This window comes from Thunnus albacares, chromosome 9 (assembly GCF_914725855.1).
Source record: "Thunnus albacares chromosome 9, fThuAlb1.1, whole genome shotgun sequence".
Taxonomy (NCBI): Eukaryota; Metazoa; Chordata; class Actinopteri; order Scombriformes; family Scombridae; genus Thunnus; species Thunnus albacares.
In genome coordinates, this window is record NC_058114.1 from 32,190,275 (window position 1) to 32,206,455 (window position 16,181).

Below are 16,181 nucleotides of genomic sequence, written 5' to 3' on the forward strand. Positions count from 1 at the left end.
TCGCAAGGTAAGCTACCACACTCTGAAGGGGCAAAACTACAACCTTTTTACAGTCACCTTTTAATCGTACGGGCAATGAATATAGTATCACTTCAGCCTGATATATTTACTTGTTTAAGGATGGGTTCACATTTTTCAAAGTGTCTTAAAACAATGTTCAGGTACTCATATGAACATTGAAACAGCTTTTTCCTGCTGTCCTAGTTCCTCTCATTAATACTGGCTATTAAAAGAGTTCTTCACAATACGCTGTCAATGTAAGTGATGGGGGAAAAAATCAGAAATCACAGTCCCCCTTACATGCAAGAATGTATTCACAAGGTTTTTCTGAAGCTAATATGATACTTCAGCAGTCCTAGTCAGTCAAATCAAGTGTATATCTTCTAAAGGTCAAGTCCTTTTAGTACAAATTTCTCTCCTTTTGTCACTATTCTTCCACTGCAGCTCAACAGGGAAACAATGTACAGGGAAATGCAAAGCGGGAATTTTGTCCTAAAAAGACAAGGTGGATTTTTCAGCCATCATTTTGGGAGCACATTAGGGAGGGATCTCTTAAAGGCCAGTATGTATGGGAGTGAAGATGAGCAAGAAAAGTCTGTTTCAATGTTCATTTGGGCACCTGACTATTGTTTTAAAGACAGACTTGAAAAAAACTCGACCCTATCCTTTAATTTGTGAGATAATGAAAGTTTGTTTATCTGATGTGAATTCATTTCACAATTTCATCTAACGAGAAATAAGTATAGATTACCATCTGACTACCTCACTAACAAGCCTCGGTACACATGAATGTTTAAAAATCACATCAATAAACAAGATGGGTGTAAAATGGACAGTTCCTAAACTCTTGTATTTGTCAGCAGGTTGCAATGAAAAGGTTTGCGTACGGTTCATTGTGAAAAGGTTTAATGATCTCAAAATAGATAACAGTGCTGTTCTGTTCTGTCAAACCCTGTTTCTCAAGCGTGAATTCCTTTTAAGACAGGTAGAGCAGTGTTCATACGACTGGGAACTGGTTAAATGGCTGAGGTGAATATAGCACATAATGTGCCCAGCAACTCAGCCGTCAGAGGTGGTTAGAATGTAGGACAGATAACAGAGGTGACCTGCCACCACGCATTAAAGCTCAGATGAGAAGTCAGCCTGGCTCCCATGAATACATTGACATTTTAATTCTAGTGTGTTGTTTTTGTGTAAACTAGCCAAAACACACAGAGAGCATAACATCCAAAATTAAAGGCATGACTTGACATTTGGATTTTTTACTGTTGATATTTTCTTCACTGGGCACTTACATTAGTCTTTCAACTACTTGCTTAAGTTTTGTTAGCACTGCTTTGATTGAACAAAGATACCTAACCAACTTAAAATCACTAATACCTGTTCAACTTGCCTTGGTAATGTTTGATCTGACAGGAAAATCAAATATTCGATATGTGAGAGCCACAGAGGAAAACCAGGTTTCCACCTGGACAAAAGTCTCTTATGCCACAGCTCTACATCAGCCCAGCTCCATTACACCCTTTTGTATATAGCCCATTACTGACAGCAGCCACCTAGTGAATATTCCCAGCCACCACCACCACCACCAGTTAGTAACCCTGGTGATCCAGAGGAACAGAGCTATTCCAAATCAACCCTTAAAATCTCTGCCCTTTACACTTGTGCCAATCTCGAGTGGAGAGAAGCATTATACTCACACTTCTTGAATCTTTCTAACCCCCTCATATGTAATCACTGGGGTCCAGGGTTCAGCTGTGGAGCAGACCCTTATTAATCTATCTATCACTGTCACAGGGTCTCAGCTTCTAAGGAGTTGATTTGGGACTAGGAATGCACCAGTTGTTAACTGAATGTTAGCCAGTATAGCGTACACAGTCAGTAGCAAAGGTGAATTTGAAATTAAAAATGGTATTGGTGCACCCCTAGTTGAGACTAGACCACAATAATGTTTGCTCACATCAGACTCCAGGGCTGTGCTTAGCGGTGGTTTAGAGCAGAGTCTCCCTGCGAGGACTGGTCAGGACTGCCTTCCGTGGGTCCAAGGGGACATGGGGATCCCTGCGTGACTCAGAAAAGGTTCTGCCTTTGACATCAACAGTATGAGGAGCCAGGCCCCTCAGCTGGAACCCTACAGAGGGAAGGTGTCTAGACATATGCTGGCCAGATTTTGGCTGGGAGCTTTTAGAGTTGAGTTGAGTGGAGTTTCGGGCAGCTGGAATGGAAGTGGAGGTGGGACCGGTTGAAGAGGTAGACTGTTGGGGAGTGGGGAGGCTGGAATGAGGTTTTGCTGGTTGGGTTGATAATGGAGTGTAAAGGGTGGACTTGGATTCTAAGGCCTTGGGATAATAATTGAGACCAAGGCTTTGGTTGCCATGGGGGGCAGTGTTGGGGCCGGGGCAATAGGCGGGGTTGTGGGCTGGGCTGCAAGGGGTACGTATACAGACAGGGACCCTGGCTCGGACTGGAGGGTGGTCCAGAGAGTTAGAGCGCTGCACCACAGCACTGCTCTTGGCAGAATCACTCAAACTGAACGTGGAGGCAGAGCGAGACATCTAGAGTACATAACAGAGGGGAGACACATATGGAGCAAGGATTTATGTACATATCATGAAGCAAAACAAGATGAGACAAGGAGAGAATAAACATGCTGAGACGAAATACAAGGACAGAGGAAATCCTCAGCAGGTAAAACAATAGACAGAAACACTTGTCTTGATCTGAAAGAGTATAGAAGGGAGGGAGAGAATGAATATCCCAGAATGTCAGGCTTCAAGTTTATAGGAAGGGTAAAGACAAAACATCTGAAGAAGAAAATCTAAAATGACAAACAAGGAGTTTGAAATACTACATTAATTGTACAACAAATAATAGCCTGCCCTCTTCAATTGCTAAAAATCTCTGATAATAGAATTCTTAAGTGTCCTCTTTTAATCAGCACAATATTCTCCACAAGTTCTGTCAAAACACAAATATGTGTAAAGCTGTACATGTGTCTGTCCATGTCTATTGCTCAAGACATGGAGAGGCAACACTTAATGTTGACAACAAAAAAAAAGACATGAGCATGATAAGACCAAATTTCATTTTGCAGAGACAAGGAAAAGAGAGAAATAAAAACACAGCCCTCCACCAGAGTAAAATATATTTCATATCCTGGTCCTTATTAGCCAAGTTTGTATCTGCTGCTCCATTCGAGTTCCTACTGTTCACTGATGAAGTATTCATTTTCGTGACCTGTTTTATTTGTATTAAGGAGGTGCCAGAGGCAAAAAAGGATTCCTTAAAATAAAACACTCTGCTTCCACTCTTGACTAGGAATTACCTGAAGAATTACACAAATACTTTTGACAATTATGAACTGATTTCACAACTTGTTGAGCTCAAATTGTCCAGGGACCTATCCTTCATTATGTAGCTGTTAAATTTGTTTAGATACGAGCATGTAAATCAAATCATTAATTGACTGATTGATTTTTGATGACTGATGATAACAATTGATACAAAAATCACTGCCAATTATTGTTTAGAGGAAAATTTGATGAATTCATGACAGTATAGGTGCCTCAAACAGCCACAACTGTGCATAACCACGGCTGCTCTACTGTTACAGGAGAACCTTACTGATGCAACATAATCTGTGAAACTGCATGAAACCTCACTAAATTAAACTAATTCACAAACAATAAATTTGATTGAGGGGTTGGTTATACTCAAAAATGGACATAGAAAAGGACGTCCATGGGATTCTCTTTATCTTTCTTACTACACTGGGGGTCTGCATACACTGACTTGCTGATACAAGTTTGTCTGTTCAGTCATAACGTTTGTGCTGATGGTCCATGTGAACCCTTGCTGGCATGGTAAGATGACAAAATGTATATGATGTGGACCCTTGTGGCTATGCAAATATGGGAATTATAAATTGGTCTTAAGGGCATATCTATATACACAGTACAAGATGGTACTTCACAGTACTCTCTTTAAATGTTTTTATTCATTGTAAAATTGTTTCTTTTTTTTAACCTGACTGAGTGAACTGCACAAGAAATTCCAATGTGCATGTACCTTGTGCCTGGGCAAATGGCAATAAAGTCTCTTGAATCTATATCCACCTATGGCTAACTGTAGGAGTAGAAAAGGAATATGTGCCCACTTTTACAATGACTGAGATTTATAAACCTAGTCGTAAACCTATTTTTACGCATCTGGCCCCTGGTCTCTGCTATCACATAACTTTGTTGTGGAATGAACCATTCAAATACTGGCCATTACACAAAGTACACATAGTTCTACAAAAGAACAGGAAAAAAGTTCCAGCACATTTAAGAGCAGCAGTCCTTTTCCTGCTTTTTAATCTACCGCTGACTTCCTGTGTCCTGTGAGAATACTGCTGGCATCATGTGTGGCTGCTGCTTCTCTGTCTGTCTTCCCTGTTTTCTATTCTCATCTTTTCTTGCATTTTGACTTCTCTACGTCTGTTGTCATTGTCCCAGATTTGTTGCCATTTCCCTGTCCCCTTGCCTTCATTCCTAGCTGCCTTGCTCTCCCAGCCTCCCTGCTAACCAGCTAACGTTAGCTCCACCTGGCTTGCCAGCTAACTAGCAGAGCTGCCCTGCTGGTTCTGTCCCCGAGTCTCACTGGTATATTTCCCTTCCCTGGACACTATCCCTCATCGGACTATCAATATTAACTTACTGGATCAACATTTTCTGGACATCTCCTTCCCTGGCTGCACTCCTCACCATACAAAATAATCAGAACCATGGGTAGCTAACGTCATTCCTGTTTGTGTTCTGTGCTAATGCTACATCATACGACTGACCCACTTGTCAACTGCTGCTATGGGACCTTTTCAGCCCTCCCTTATTTTATTAACCTTACTCCCCCTTTTATTTTATGCTGCAACCTGGTCTCCCTTCTTTCTTTTTCCCCAGCCCAGCTTTTCACCTCACCTACATTACTCTCTCCGTGAACTCCTGCTTCTCAACAATAACTACCAGTTATCCCCCAATGAACTTAATGCTGCTTGCTCTGCTGGAATCCTCCGCCACTGCCGATACCTTCATCGCAGCCCCAGCCATCTATATTTCTCCACTAACCCAATATCCAACCGGTATCCAACATCCAAACTACATGTTCCCACCATCCCCCCTCCACTGTCAAACTAGATAACCTCAGACTTCTCCAGCGTTCCCCCATTCATTGAACATTGACAAAAGAACAACAAAACTCCCATCCTACATAAACTAGTCCTGGACAATTCAACTGACTTTCTCCTGCTCACAGACACTTGGCAACAACCCGATGATTTCTTCTCCCTCAATCAAGCATCTCCCCCTGGTTTTGGCCACACCTGCAAACCTCGTCCCTCTTGTCGCATAGGTGGTCTAGCTGTTTTATTCAATCAAAATTTCAGGATCACAGTATCACCCTCCCCACAGTCTCACCATTTGAACTCCTAGCATTTAAAGCCATGTGCTCAATGACTGTCATCTTCATTTACTGGCCAACCATACCTAATCCATCTTTCCTGTCTGCACTGTCTGAACCCCTCACAAATGCCTCATTTCTCTCCTCACAGTTTGCATCTGAATTCATCAATTAACTCGACAATTTCAACCTCACCCAGCACATCACCTTCCCCACCCATGTCAAAGGCCATATAAGGCCTTGACCTAGTCTGCTCTGTCAATCTACTGGTACTCAACATCCATCCGTCCCCATTTCCTCTGTCAGATTCTTAGCTCATCCAGTTCACTATTCCATCCCCAACCCCACGTCCACAACTCCTCAGAGAAATAACCTTCCAAAACACAAAATCCATCGATCCCCTCCGACTCTCAGACCTGCTCTCCAATGCTCTCTCCCTGGAACCAGACCCCACCTCACCTGATGATTTCGCTAACAACCTCAGCACCACATTATCTGCCTCCCTTAAAACTCCTCACTGTCCCATGGAATTGTCTCATCTGCCTTCAAAACTACTGCTGTCTCCCCAGTCCTAAAAAAACCTGGTCTTAATCCATCCTGCCTCAACTCCTACCGGCCTCCAGATCCACCTCTACTAGCTTTCTCTCCACCCCAAAGTCCAACTTTAGCAGTTTTTGAAAAGCACTATATGAGGATCATGTATTATTATTATTATTAATCAAGTTAGATCAAAATGACTGACACTGACTGAAAACCGTTCTATCATGGGTTGATGAAGAGATCAATTGCCTGGCTCTCAGCAAAAGGAGAAAGAAATAGAGAAAATAGAAAAGAAATGAGGTATGCCACAGAGACAGCCAACACCCACCCAATATGAACTGCCTTATTCTGCTCATATAAAGGGGACAAAGTAGACACATTTGAAATTTTGGAAACTTATCTTGATCATTAAAGGTAATATTCATGATGCAAGTAGTATTTTTTCTGTGAGTGATATAATATTACATGCTATTACAAACTGTCTGTTTGTGTATTAGGTGGGTCCTGACAGAGACAAGCAGATAGATGCATAATAGAAATGAGACAATTTAACCTAGTGTGTATCTACCATCAGTACAGCTCATGTTGTCTTCCAGGTGGCAGACTGATTATTTATTCAGACAGGCAAATAAACAGAGAGACTTACAGCCAGTGTGGAGCTGCTGCCGATGCGATTTTCACAACTCAGCCTCTCGCTTTTCTCATCTGGAGTACTGTTGGCCAAGAAGGCCCTCTGGATCACACGCTTCGGCGTCTTAGTGAAAGAAAATGCCCTTGTCACCTAAAACACACATACATAACCACAGAATATTAGTAATCAATAATTTTGTTTTGTAAGCATGTTTTGGTCATAAATGCCACATGGTATTTTTGCAACATCCTGGATTTTTGGTGATTTAATTTTCACTCCACGCCCTTGTTATCAATGAGTGGAAAAAAACCACTCAGTATATAATTCAATACATTTCAAACACACCAAAACCTACAGCTTACAAAGTAAACAGAGAGAAGGCCGAACAAAAACTGAACATTTTAACCTTCATGAAGGTTTGATTTATTGCAGGGCTGTTGGATTAGACTACATTAGGTTTTTTCAAGTTGTACCTGATTAAGTCATAGCTGAGTGTATATTGTTATCAGTTTGGTAATGCCAATATATTGTCTTTAACTTATGTCATATTCTGTATTATTTATTAACTAGTATTAACCAAGGCCAATACCATTATAGATATTTGAGAATATTTTAAAATCTGATCACAATTGTATAAGAAGAATAAACATTGTTAATTCTATTTTAAATTTAGTTTAGTAAAAAGATATTAAATAAGCAGGACATAGACGTGTCAGTTAGAGCTGCAATGATTCATTGATTAGTTACCAACTATTAAATTGATTGCCAACTATTTTAAAAAACAATTCATCCTTTTGAGTCATTTTTTTAAAATGAAAAAAAGTCCAAATTCTCTGATTCCAGCTTCTTAAATGTGAATATTTTCTGGTTTCTTTTATCCTCCATGACAACAACCTTAAAACCTTTGAATTTTGGCCTGTTGTTCAAAACAAAACAAAATATTTGAAGTTGCATCTTAGACTTTTGGAAACAGTGATTAACATTTTCCCCCATTTTTTAATATTTTACAGACCAAACAACTGATTGACAGATTAATCGATAATGAAAAGAGGCAGCCCTATTGTTATTGTTCTCTCATGGATAAACTGTGTAATGGAGACACTTTTTAAATGATCTTAAACATATAATGATATATCTGGGCTCTATCAAAAATTCAAGTTGTTAAATTCATGCGTTGATCTCGTTAAGTTAGAAATTTTTAACCAGGTACTTTATCACATTTTGAATCTGGGCTGAAATAATCACTCATATACAGTGACTTGAGTAATCTGAGTTATGGCTGAGTAAATTGGCGAAGGTTTTCTCATCGTGGTAGTATTATTATTATTATACATAAGGAGAACGCGGACAACCACCATCACAGTAGAAAGAGTAGAAAAGAGTAGAAAAGGGATAACAGATAAATGAAGACAGAGGGAAGACATGAGAGGGCATTTTAATTTCAAAGGGGCCACCTTTGCGTGACAGCTAGGAAATGCTCGTTCTTTGCTACAGCTATCATTGCTAGCTTAGCTTCCACAAGGTGGAGCAGGATCAGAATCTGACAAGACATGCTATTTATAAAAGGCAAAACATTCTGCCAGTTGTATTATTATTATTATTATCATCATTATTATATGCTATTATCTGTTTAAGTAGGAGTCACATGCACAAAGAATAAGAGCAAATATATTTCTTGCAGAGATAACAGCTGACCTCTGCACATATGGCTGTTTTTAAAGTCACCATACTGTGAATGAGGAAGGCCAGATAACTCTAACACCGAGAGAAAGAGAAATTGGTAGAATGATGAAACAGTCTGTCCTGTAGCCTTTGTTTAACCTCTTAACCTTCACTGCTCTCAACTGCTCCCTCAAACATTTCCTCAAGCAGCTTTAAAGTCAGATAAACCTTTTTTCCTCACGCTGTTTAACAATGTCACATTCTTTATCTGCTTGTTCCAAAGATTCTTTCAGGCAGTATCATGCTTATATTCAGTTAAACATTCAAATCCTTTAGCTGCCCTCTCTAGATAAGCTGGAGAGAGCAACTAAGAAAATCTAAGGCAGATTCCAATCCTGGCTCATTGTTTAATGATTATACAATTACATCAAAAGTGGGACATCTGCACTAGACGTCTTGTGCATAATGTCATTCACTTTCTGTGTAATTCTGGATAGAATAGTTTGCATATTTGAAAACTTCAAGTATTGTGGTTTTGAACAATGGAAATGGTACAGCTGAGGAAGTTGATCATGAGAAACAGATTTCTCTTATTTTTTTTTTTTACCTTTTTAGAGGTCTTTTTAATGGCCCTGGAGGCTTTGCTCAGGGTGCTGTCCATATCCTTGGTGCTGACCTGTAGTGAGTCTGGGTCTGTACACTGAATCAGGTCCTCCTGGTTATGAAACAAAATATAACATCACAGACTTAATCTCCATTTAATAAATCATGACCTGAAGTGTGCAAATAATGTAATAAATGCAGATAAATTTTGAAGTAGGATTCTCTCACTCTCTCACACACACACACACACACACACACACACACACACACACACACACACACACACACACACACACACACACACACACAGTGTCTTTATTTCTCTCTCCTCCTCACTCTGCAGTGGGATTTTTAACAAGTAGGGCTCTATCTCGTTGGTATTCACGTTGCAGCGCTGACCCAGTGAAAACAGCATTAGGAATGCAGCTGTGAGGCGACAGACAGACTGGAGGCCAACATCGCCCCCTGCTGCTTGATCTGCTAAATACAGCAGACAGCTTCACCTCCATGTCTTCCAGTGGGCTCAGTAATTATTTTGCTCTTTATGGAGGAGAAATACATACATCTGTCTACAGGGATCCGGTAAGCTTAAATCAGACCATAACAAGTGTGTTTCCCAGTAACTCCCCAAACCATCAAAGGAAAAAGGTTGACGATATCTGTTTTTTTTTTCATTCTCTCAAAAAAATCCCATGAAAAGATTGAAACCGACAGTGGATTGATCTACTAACAAGTATGATCTGATATATCTTATTCCTCTGTGTCACAGAGCTCAACTGTTAAAAACACATCAATGAACCACACTGTTGCACTGACAGTCCCACACACACACCGTCCTGCTAGATTCATCCGCTGCTGAAAATAGTCCCCAACAAATGCAGTATTTCCTCCTGTTTGAGTGACATTTGCTAAAATCTATAGTAACCAGCTGTTTTAGGAAATTACTGAGCCTGTTTTAAAAACTAAATCTACTTGTTTGGTTACTACTTATTTCCTTGATTCAGTGACAGTAACTGCCTAATTTATATTTTCCCCACACAAATAATTCCACCTCACACACACACACACACACACACACACACACACACACACACCCCACCTCTGACATAAATAATACATATGCAAAAAAATTGAGTGATTGAAAGTGTGATTGAGACTACCTACTACAGTGGTTTACAGTGTCGGTCACTGTTAGTGTTTGGGGCAAATTTACATCCTCCCTACCACTAATTCACACCCCATTGGCTCTCTCTATTGCCTTTTACCAAAGCCTTGCTAAGCAAACTGTTGAAACAAGTCCAGCTCTGAACCAGCGCCTCAGCCTTCAGTGAAGGTGAAGACTCTGCGGTGTAGTTCCATACACTTGACTGATAAAGCAGAGAATTACACTGAATTCATTCAAGTTCAAGTTTCACTTCTGTCTGTCTGTACATATGCAGGCTCCCTCTCTTGATTGTCCAAGCATATGAAATTTCTATTCCTCCCTCTTACTTTCTATCTTTTTGTTTCTTCTCTCACTCTGCATTTTGGTGAGATAAATGATGTTTAAATGTCATTATCACTGAATTGAGTTTCATTTCAGATAGATTAATTTGTTCAACAAAGCTGGGCAGCGTCCACCCTGCGTCCAACTTGACCTTGGAATCAGTAGTTGACAAAAACGTTTGCTGGTTAAGATCATGTGAGAAGACCAAAAGTTTTAGAACAGCTACTGGGAGGAATTTTTTTTTATTTTTACAGTGATGTATTCTGATCTGGATGTCTGTAGTTGAACATTTTTCTGGGCTTACAATTCCAAATTTGACCACAGCACCAAACTTGTGATCATAGCACTTTTCCTTGGGCTTGAGGATGGTGAAGAGACTGGGACCAATGTGTGTTTTAGAGTTGAAAAAAGTTAGATATATTCAGTCAGTCAGTGTAAACTGCTGTTGAGGAAGTCAGAGCTATCACAGTTTCCCCCCCCCCCCCCCGCTTGCTGATCTGTCAAACTATCTACTTTGTTTTCTGTGTGTGTGTATGTGTGTGTGTGTGTGTGTGTGTGTGTCTTCTCACCGCGTCAGCCTTGCAGATGGTGTTGGCGACGTGGCGGCAAAGTGTTCGCAGCCAGGCGCTTTTAACCGTTTCCTCTCCGGCCAGTTGGAAGCTGAACAACAAGTTCTCCTGTTCAGTCGGAGGGCGAACGACCAAGGCGAATGCATTCACACATTCTGGAGGGAAGGAAGCAGGCAAGAGAGGACAGACAGTGATAGACAGAGAGAGGGAGGAGAAATGATAAAGACAAACAAAAAGAAGGAGGGAAAGAAGGGATGAGGGGGATTGGCCAGTTGAGAGATGGAGATGAATAGAGCGGGAGAGAAAAGGATGAGGATAATAGAGGAAGTATGTTGGACGGGGACAAAGGGAAGAGAAACAGATGGGAAGACAAGAGCAGACAGAAGTGGTGGAAGACAAATCAACTTTAATCATTAATCAATCATTACTTTTTGTCTCTAAACAATGTGTTCTCATATGAAAATACAGGGGTGGACAAAATAAAGGAAACACCAAACTATTTTGTTTATTCCTGTTAGCTTGATATACTGCATCCTGGAATGTGGGGTGCTGGAGCGGTCTTTAAGCAGGACAAACTCCAGGACTTAGTGTATCTCTTCGTCCAATAAACATTTAGTGATGTTTAATCCTCCTGATTATGAGTGCCATAAAAAGATCTCACCCTGTTGTTCATAAAAATTATTTGTCTTTTTTTTTCTTTACTGTCTGTATGACATGGCCATCACAAAATATAATTTCCACTTCACATCTTTTAGCTCCTCTTTGTCGTTCACTCTTAAACCTGAATAAAAGTTCATTACCGTTTTTACTCCAAACTATATTGGCATTTTCTTGTTGGTTATTTAATTTCCCCTTTTCACCATTTCTGACATAGTTAGTTCCCCATGAATTGCAGAATTTCATAATAACAATGGAATCAACTGTTTAATGTAAAATATCATGGAATTTGCCAAAATGTGGATGCAATTTATAAAAATCAAGGTTTTCCCTTCCATTATAAGATTTAGGTGCAGCACCTAGCATTTTTTTTCACAGCACCTAAGCCAAATGACCAGAAAAAAACAGACAAAAAAAAAAAAACCTATACTGTGAGTCTCTACTGCATTTAGGTGACATTTACAGATGCACTGCTTCTGTCCTCTGCTGTCTGTGTTGGAGTTTTGACCAAGGGCAGGTATCAGCTTACACACACACACACACACACACACACACACACACACACACACACACACACACACACACACACACACACACACACACACACACACACACACACACACACACACACACACACACACACACACACACACACACACACACACACACACCCCAGAGTGTGAAGTGAAAGATAAAGTTTTACTCCAGTTGAGGATAACTACGCTCGTTACTGAAAGTGCAAGAAAAGCTTTGCGAGTAAAAAGCCAATGAGAGTAATTTATCAAAACACCTGTTCAACAAGCATAAACATGTAGAAAAGGGATATTTTCAACTGCTTTCTCTGTAGAGAATTGTTATGAACAAGCTAAAATCAAAGCAGTCTGTATGTAGCCTAACAGTTTAGCTTAGTTTACCACGAATATTAAACTGTGGCAAAGTCTTGTAAACTTAGCTACTGGCTGAGACAGCAGCCCCCCCCCCTCTTCAAACCAGCCTCTCCTCCCCAGAGGGAGGACGACAGATCAGGAGGACTGATGTATGTGTTCTTCATTCTTTCTAAACTTCACTCACTATTTTGATGATGGGAATATTATTAGGGCCCGAGCACCTAGCAGTGCCGATTTTGCATGCCTTGTATTTTAACAAACTCCTCCTACAGAATTCATCATAACGACTTCAAAACCACTGTGTGTCATCTGGACTAGTTTGTGATCAAAATCTTGAGTTTTCACTGAATGCCTTTGCTGTGGCGACGTGTCAAACTCTGACGTTTCGCCATGAAGCAGGAAGTTGCTGTAGATTGAATGTACATTTTCCGACCTGCACAGGAAATGATATTTAACTCCTTCATGCAATGTTTTGAACACATCTGCATGCCTGCAATAAAAGCCCTTCCACTGCACCCCGACGTGCGCAAGGGTGCGAGGGCCCGATCATCGCTGCTTGCAGCTTTAATTCATTTTATTGACATTTTTGATTTGTTTCCAGTGAGATATTATTGAGTTTATATAGTGACTTTGCTGTTGTAAACTTTACTGTTGATACTGTAGAAATAATATTTAAGTTATATTTAAAATATAAATCACTTCTAATCCTGTTCTGAATTTATACTTAAAATATTATTCAAAAAGCCCCAATTCTTTAGTAATGAAGAAGAAGCAGTGAGAGTATGAACCGGACTGATAAGGGTATGGATAAAATCCTAACACACTCATCCCTACAGCTGGTTGGTGGCTTCACCCTGACTTTGGGAGGATGAGCAAATCGCTGCTCAAATCCCCTCACTATAAGCCTCGCTTTGCCAGTGTTATTTTGTGATTATTGTTTCTTATGGCACACAGTGAGATCACTCGCAAAAATGTGAAGGATTACTTCAAGCAATAGCACTCTGACTTCTTCATGCTGACGTCTGAGTGTCCTGTGTATTGAGGCACTTTCTTTGATTAAAAAAATAGTGCAATGTTGTGTCGCATCATTACAAATTCATTGATATATATTCATTTCATTCAATGTGTGATTCAATTTTGAATATTTTCTTATCAAATTGTTGACATTGTATCCATCCGCCACGTGATTAGACACTCTGATGACAAAATGTGCTTAAATCATAAAACACAGAATTCAGAAAAATTAAAACGCAAACATGGAATTTGGGGGGAAAAAAAACAGGATCTAGGAAAAATTAAAACGGATTTAATGACGCCCTGTATCATAGTAAAATTATGTGATAGCAGCACTAGTCTTCAAATAAGCAGATGGCTATACATTTAGGATACAGCGTGTTGAAACTTAATGAAAACACTGATATATTTTCTGACTTCTCTACCCTGTCCATGGCACTCAGTCCAAAGCTTAATGGTTCCCACAAAAGGTTTCCTAAAACATCTGGTCACTGTAGTTTCAGTAGGTTTTCATGTTACTCAAACAGGAAGAAATAGCACATTTGTTGGGAACTATTTTCAGATGGGGATGATGCACATTTGGTGGTCTAGTGAGTATTTCTGGCAGCAGGACAGTGTGTGGGTATAGTATAAATATAGTATAGATATAGATACACCAAGCTTTGGATACACAGACAATACTTGTTAGAAGATCAATTCATTGTTGGTTTGGGTTGTTTCATGAGATCAGTTAACAGTAAGAAAAGTATAGAACATTGTGTGCCAATAGCTGTTCATTTACTGATGTTATTCTAAAAGCAAAACTAACAGCATGGTGTAAACTAAATATGTGCTGTAGGAACATTTCAGTCCAAAAGGCAGAGAGCTTTTCTGTCTGTATGAAAGACAGAAATGTTTCAATATAAAACAGGAACTGGATCTCACTTTACCACTTTGTATTCTGTTGCAATGGAGGTTATCAGTAGTTTCACGTTTTTGTATCTCAAAAAAAATAAAGGATATACACAAAAAATACCTTCAGTTCTTGCTTCTTTTTTCACTGTATAAGCGGATTTTAGAATTAGACGGCTTAGTAAAAGTACATTTTTACTTCACTAACTGACAGAAGATATGCAATCTGTACTATAAACATTTTATTTGACTTCTATCTTTGGTTTATCATGTTATTCTTTCTAACAGACACTCCAAAAGGGTGTTTTTAGCACCTTTGTGTATTGCAAAACACAGATAGCAGATTCAGGAAGAAACAGGGAAAGTGCTAAGCAGTGACTTCATGAGATCATGTTTGCAGTGTGTGCATGTTGTTGTTGTTGTGTTACCCTCTGTGTCCTGCAGGTCCAGCACTCTTCGTATCTGGGACAGCGGCATCAGTGCAATGTGTTTGAGCGGGGGCGGTGGTCTCGTCTGTCCCAGCGGACTCTTAAACGTATTGATCACTTTGTGTCGCTTTCTGGCAATCTGCACACAAACACACACACAAAAGCAAATAAGATGGCAACTTTGGAAGTAAATGTAAAGAAAGGCAATTTCTAAATAACGTCCTGTACGTGTACAAGTCTGTGTGTCCTTGCAATTCAGTGTGGGTGCATTTTGCAGTGTGTGTGTGTGGGGTGAGCTGCTGAACGGTTACTTGGCAATAAATCAATGAGGCCTTCATAGAGGTAAACGATGCAACTCATTAACGTCACATTAATTAGAAGCTGAGAAAGACGATAGAGGAAGAAAGAGAGAGAGGGAGGAATAGAGAGATGTGGGAGAGGATAAGATAGGACACTACATCACAGGTCATTGTTACTTTGACTGTGTGGGTGAAGAGGGTGAGTGTGATTATATGAATGCAAGAGTTAATCAATGATTAGTGATGATGAAGGGGAGTAGTGAGGCCACCCACTCAAACACAACATTCATTCAAGGATACACATAGAAGTACATGGTATGCTGTCAGGAATACATGTGTGTCTGTCTGGCTGTTCACCACACACACATACACACACACACAAACACACACACACACACAGAGGCTCATTAGGAGGCATCGCTGACGCTCCTGAATCAGCGCAGCCACCCACCTGTCTGTTTCTTGCCCTGTTCTTATGCTGTCCCTTTGCTAATTCTCTCTCTCTCTCACACACACACACAGTGTCTGCAAATGATAAGACCACACACATGAATTGATCACATACTAAATCTTGCTACTCAGCAAAAGGCCCCTTCCCTCCTAACCACTGCTGTGCACATGAATCCCAGCATGTATTTAAGAACACGCTGAGATCCAGACTGAGCCTCCTTTAACAAACAAGGTACAGAGGAAGAAACATGCAGGAGATAGAGGTATTCAGGGAGATATTTTCCTAACATCACTAGTTAAAGGACAGTTAAAAATTGTGAAAATAGGAAGGCCTTCCAGCTGATGCAACAACTTATTGTGCTTCTAAATATACATAATGTGGTAAAACTTGGTCAAACCGCACTAAATTCTAAATTTCACACATATAGATCTAAATTCATCGTGATTTGAACCTACAAATGTCATCCTGCTGCCACCGACCATCATTCAAGACTCAAACGTCACCTGAAGAATTTGAGAAAAAGGTGCAACACCTCATGCAAACGGCACACTGGAGCCGCCCCAAATCACGTGTTTTGTTGACTCCAGAGACCGGAGCACAGTTGTTCTTTACTTTGACTCGACTACATGT

General features: G+C 40.1%; 1 protein-coding gene across 6 annotated transcripts in view; it reads right to left on the reverse strand.

The window, feature by feature from the left end:
* The window catches only part of ect2 (epithelial cell transforming 2), a 57,658-nt gene that overhangs the window by 7,355 nt on the left and 34,122 nt on the right, over positions 1-16,181 (reverse strand). For 4 of the 6 annotated variants that reach the window (XM_044361780.1, XM_044361781.1, XM_044361782.1 and 1 more), the window contains 5 exons: positions 14,802-14,940; positions 10,925-11,079; positions 8,874-8,981; positions 6,620-6,754; positions 1,961-2,555 (listed from right to left, as the gene is read on the reverse strand). In XM_044361780.1, the coding sequence (XP_044217715.1) occupies positions 1,992-2,555; positions 6,620-6,754; positions 8,874-8,981; positions 10,925-11,079; positions 14,802-14,940 (1,101 nt within the window). In that variant the 3' untranslated portion in view covers positions 1,961-1,991. The remainder of the gene's footprint in view (positions 1-1,960; positions 2,556-6,619; positions 6,755-8,873; positions 8,982-10,924; positions 11,080-14,801; positions 14,941-16,181) is intronic. The other 2 variants (XM_044361783.1, XM_044361784.1) reach the window with 1 other exon arrangement.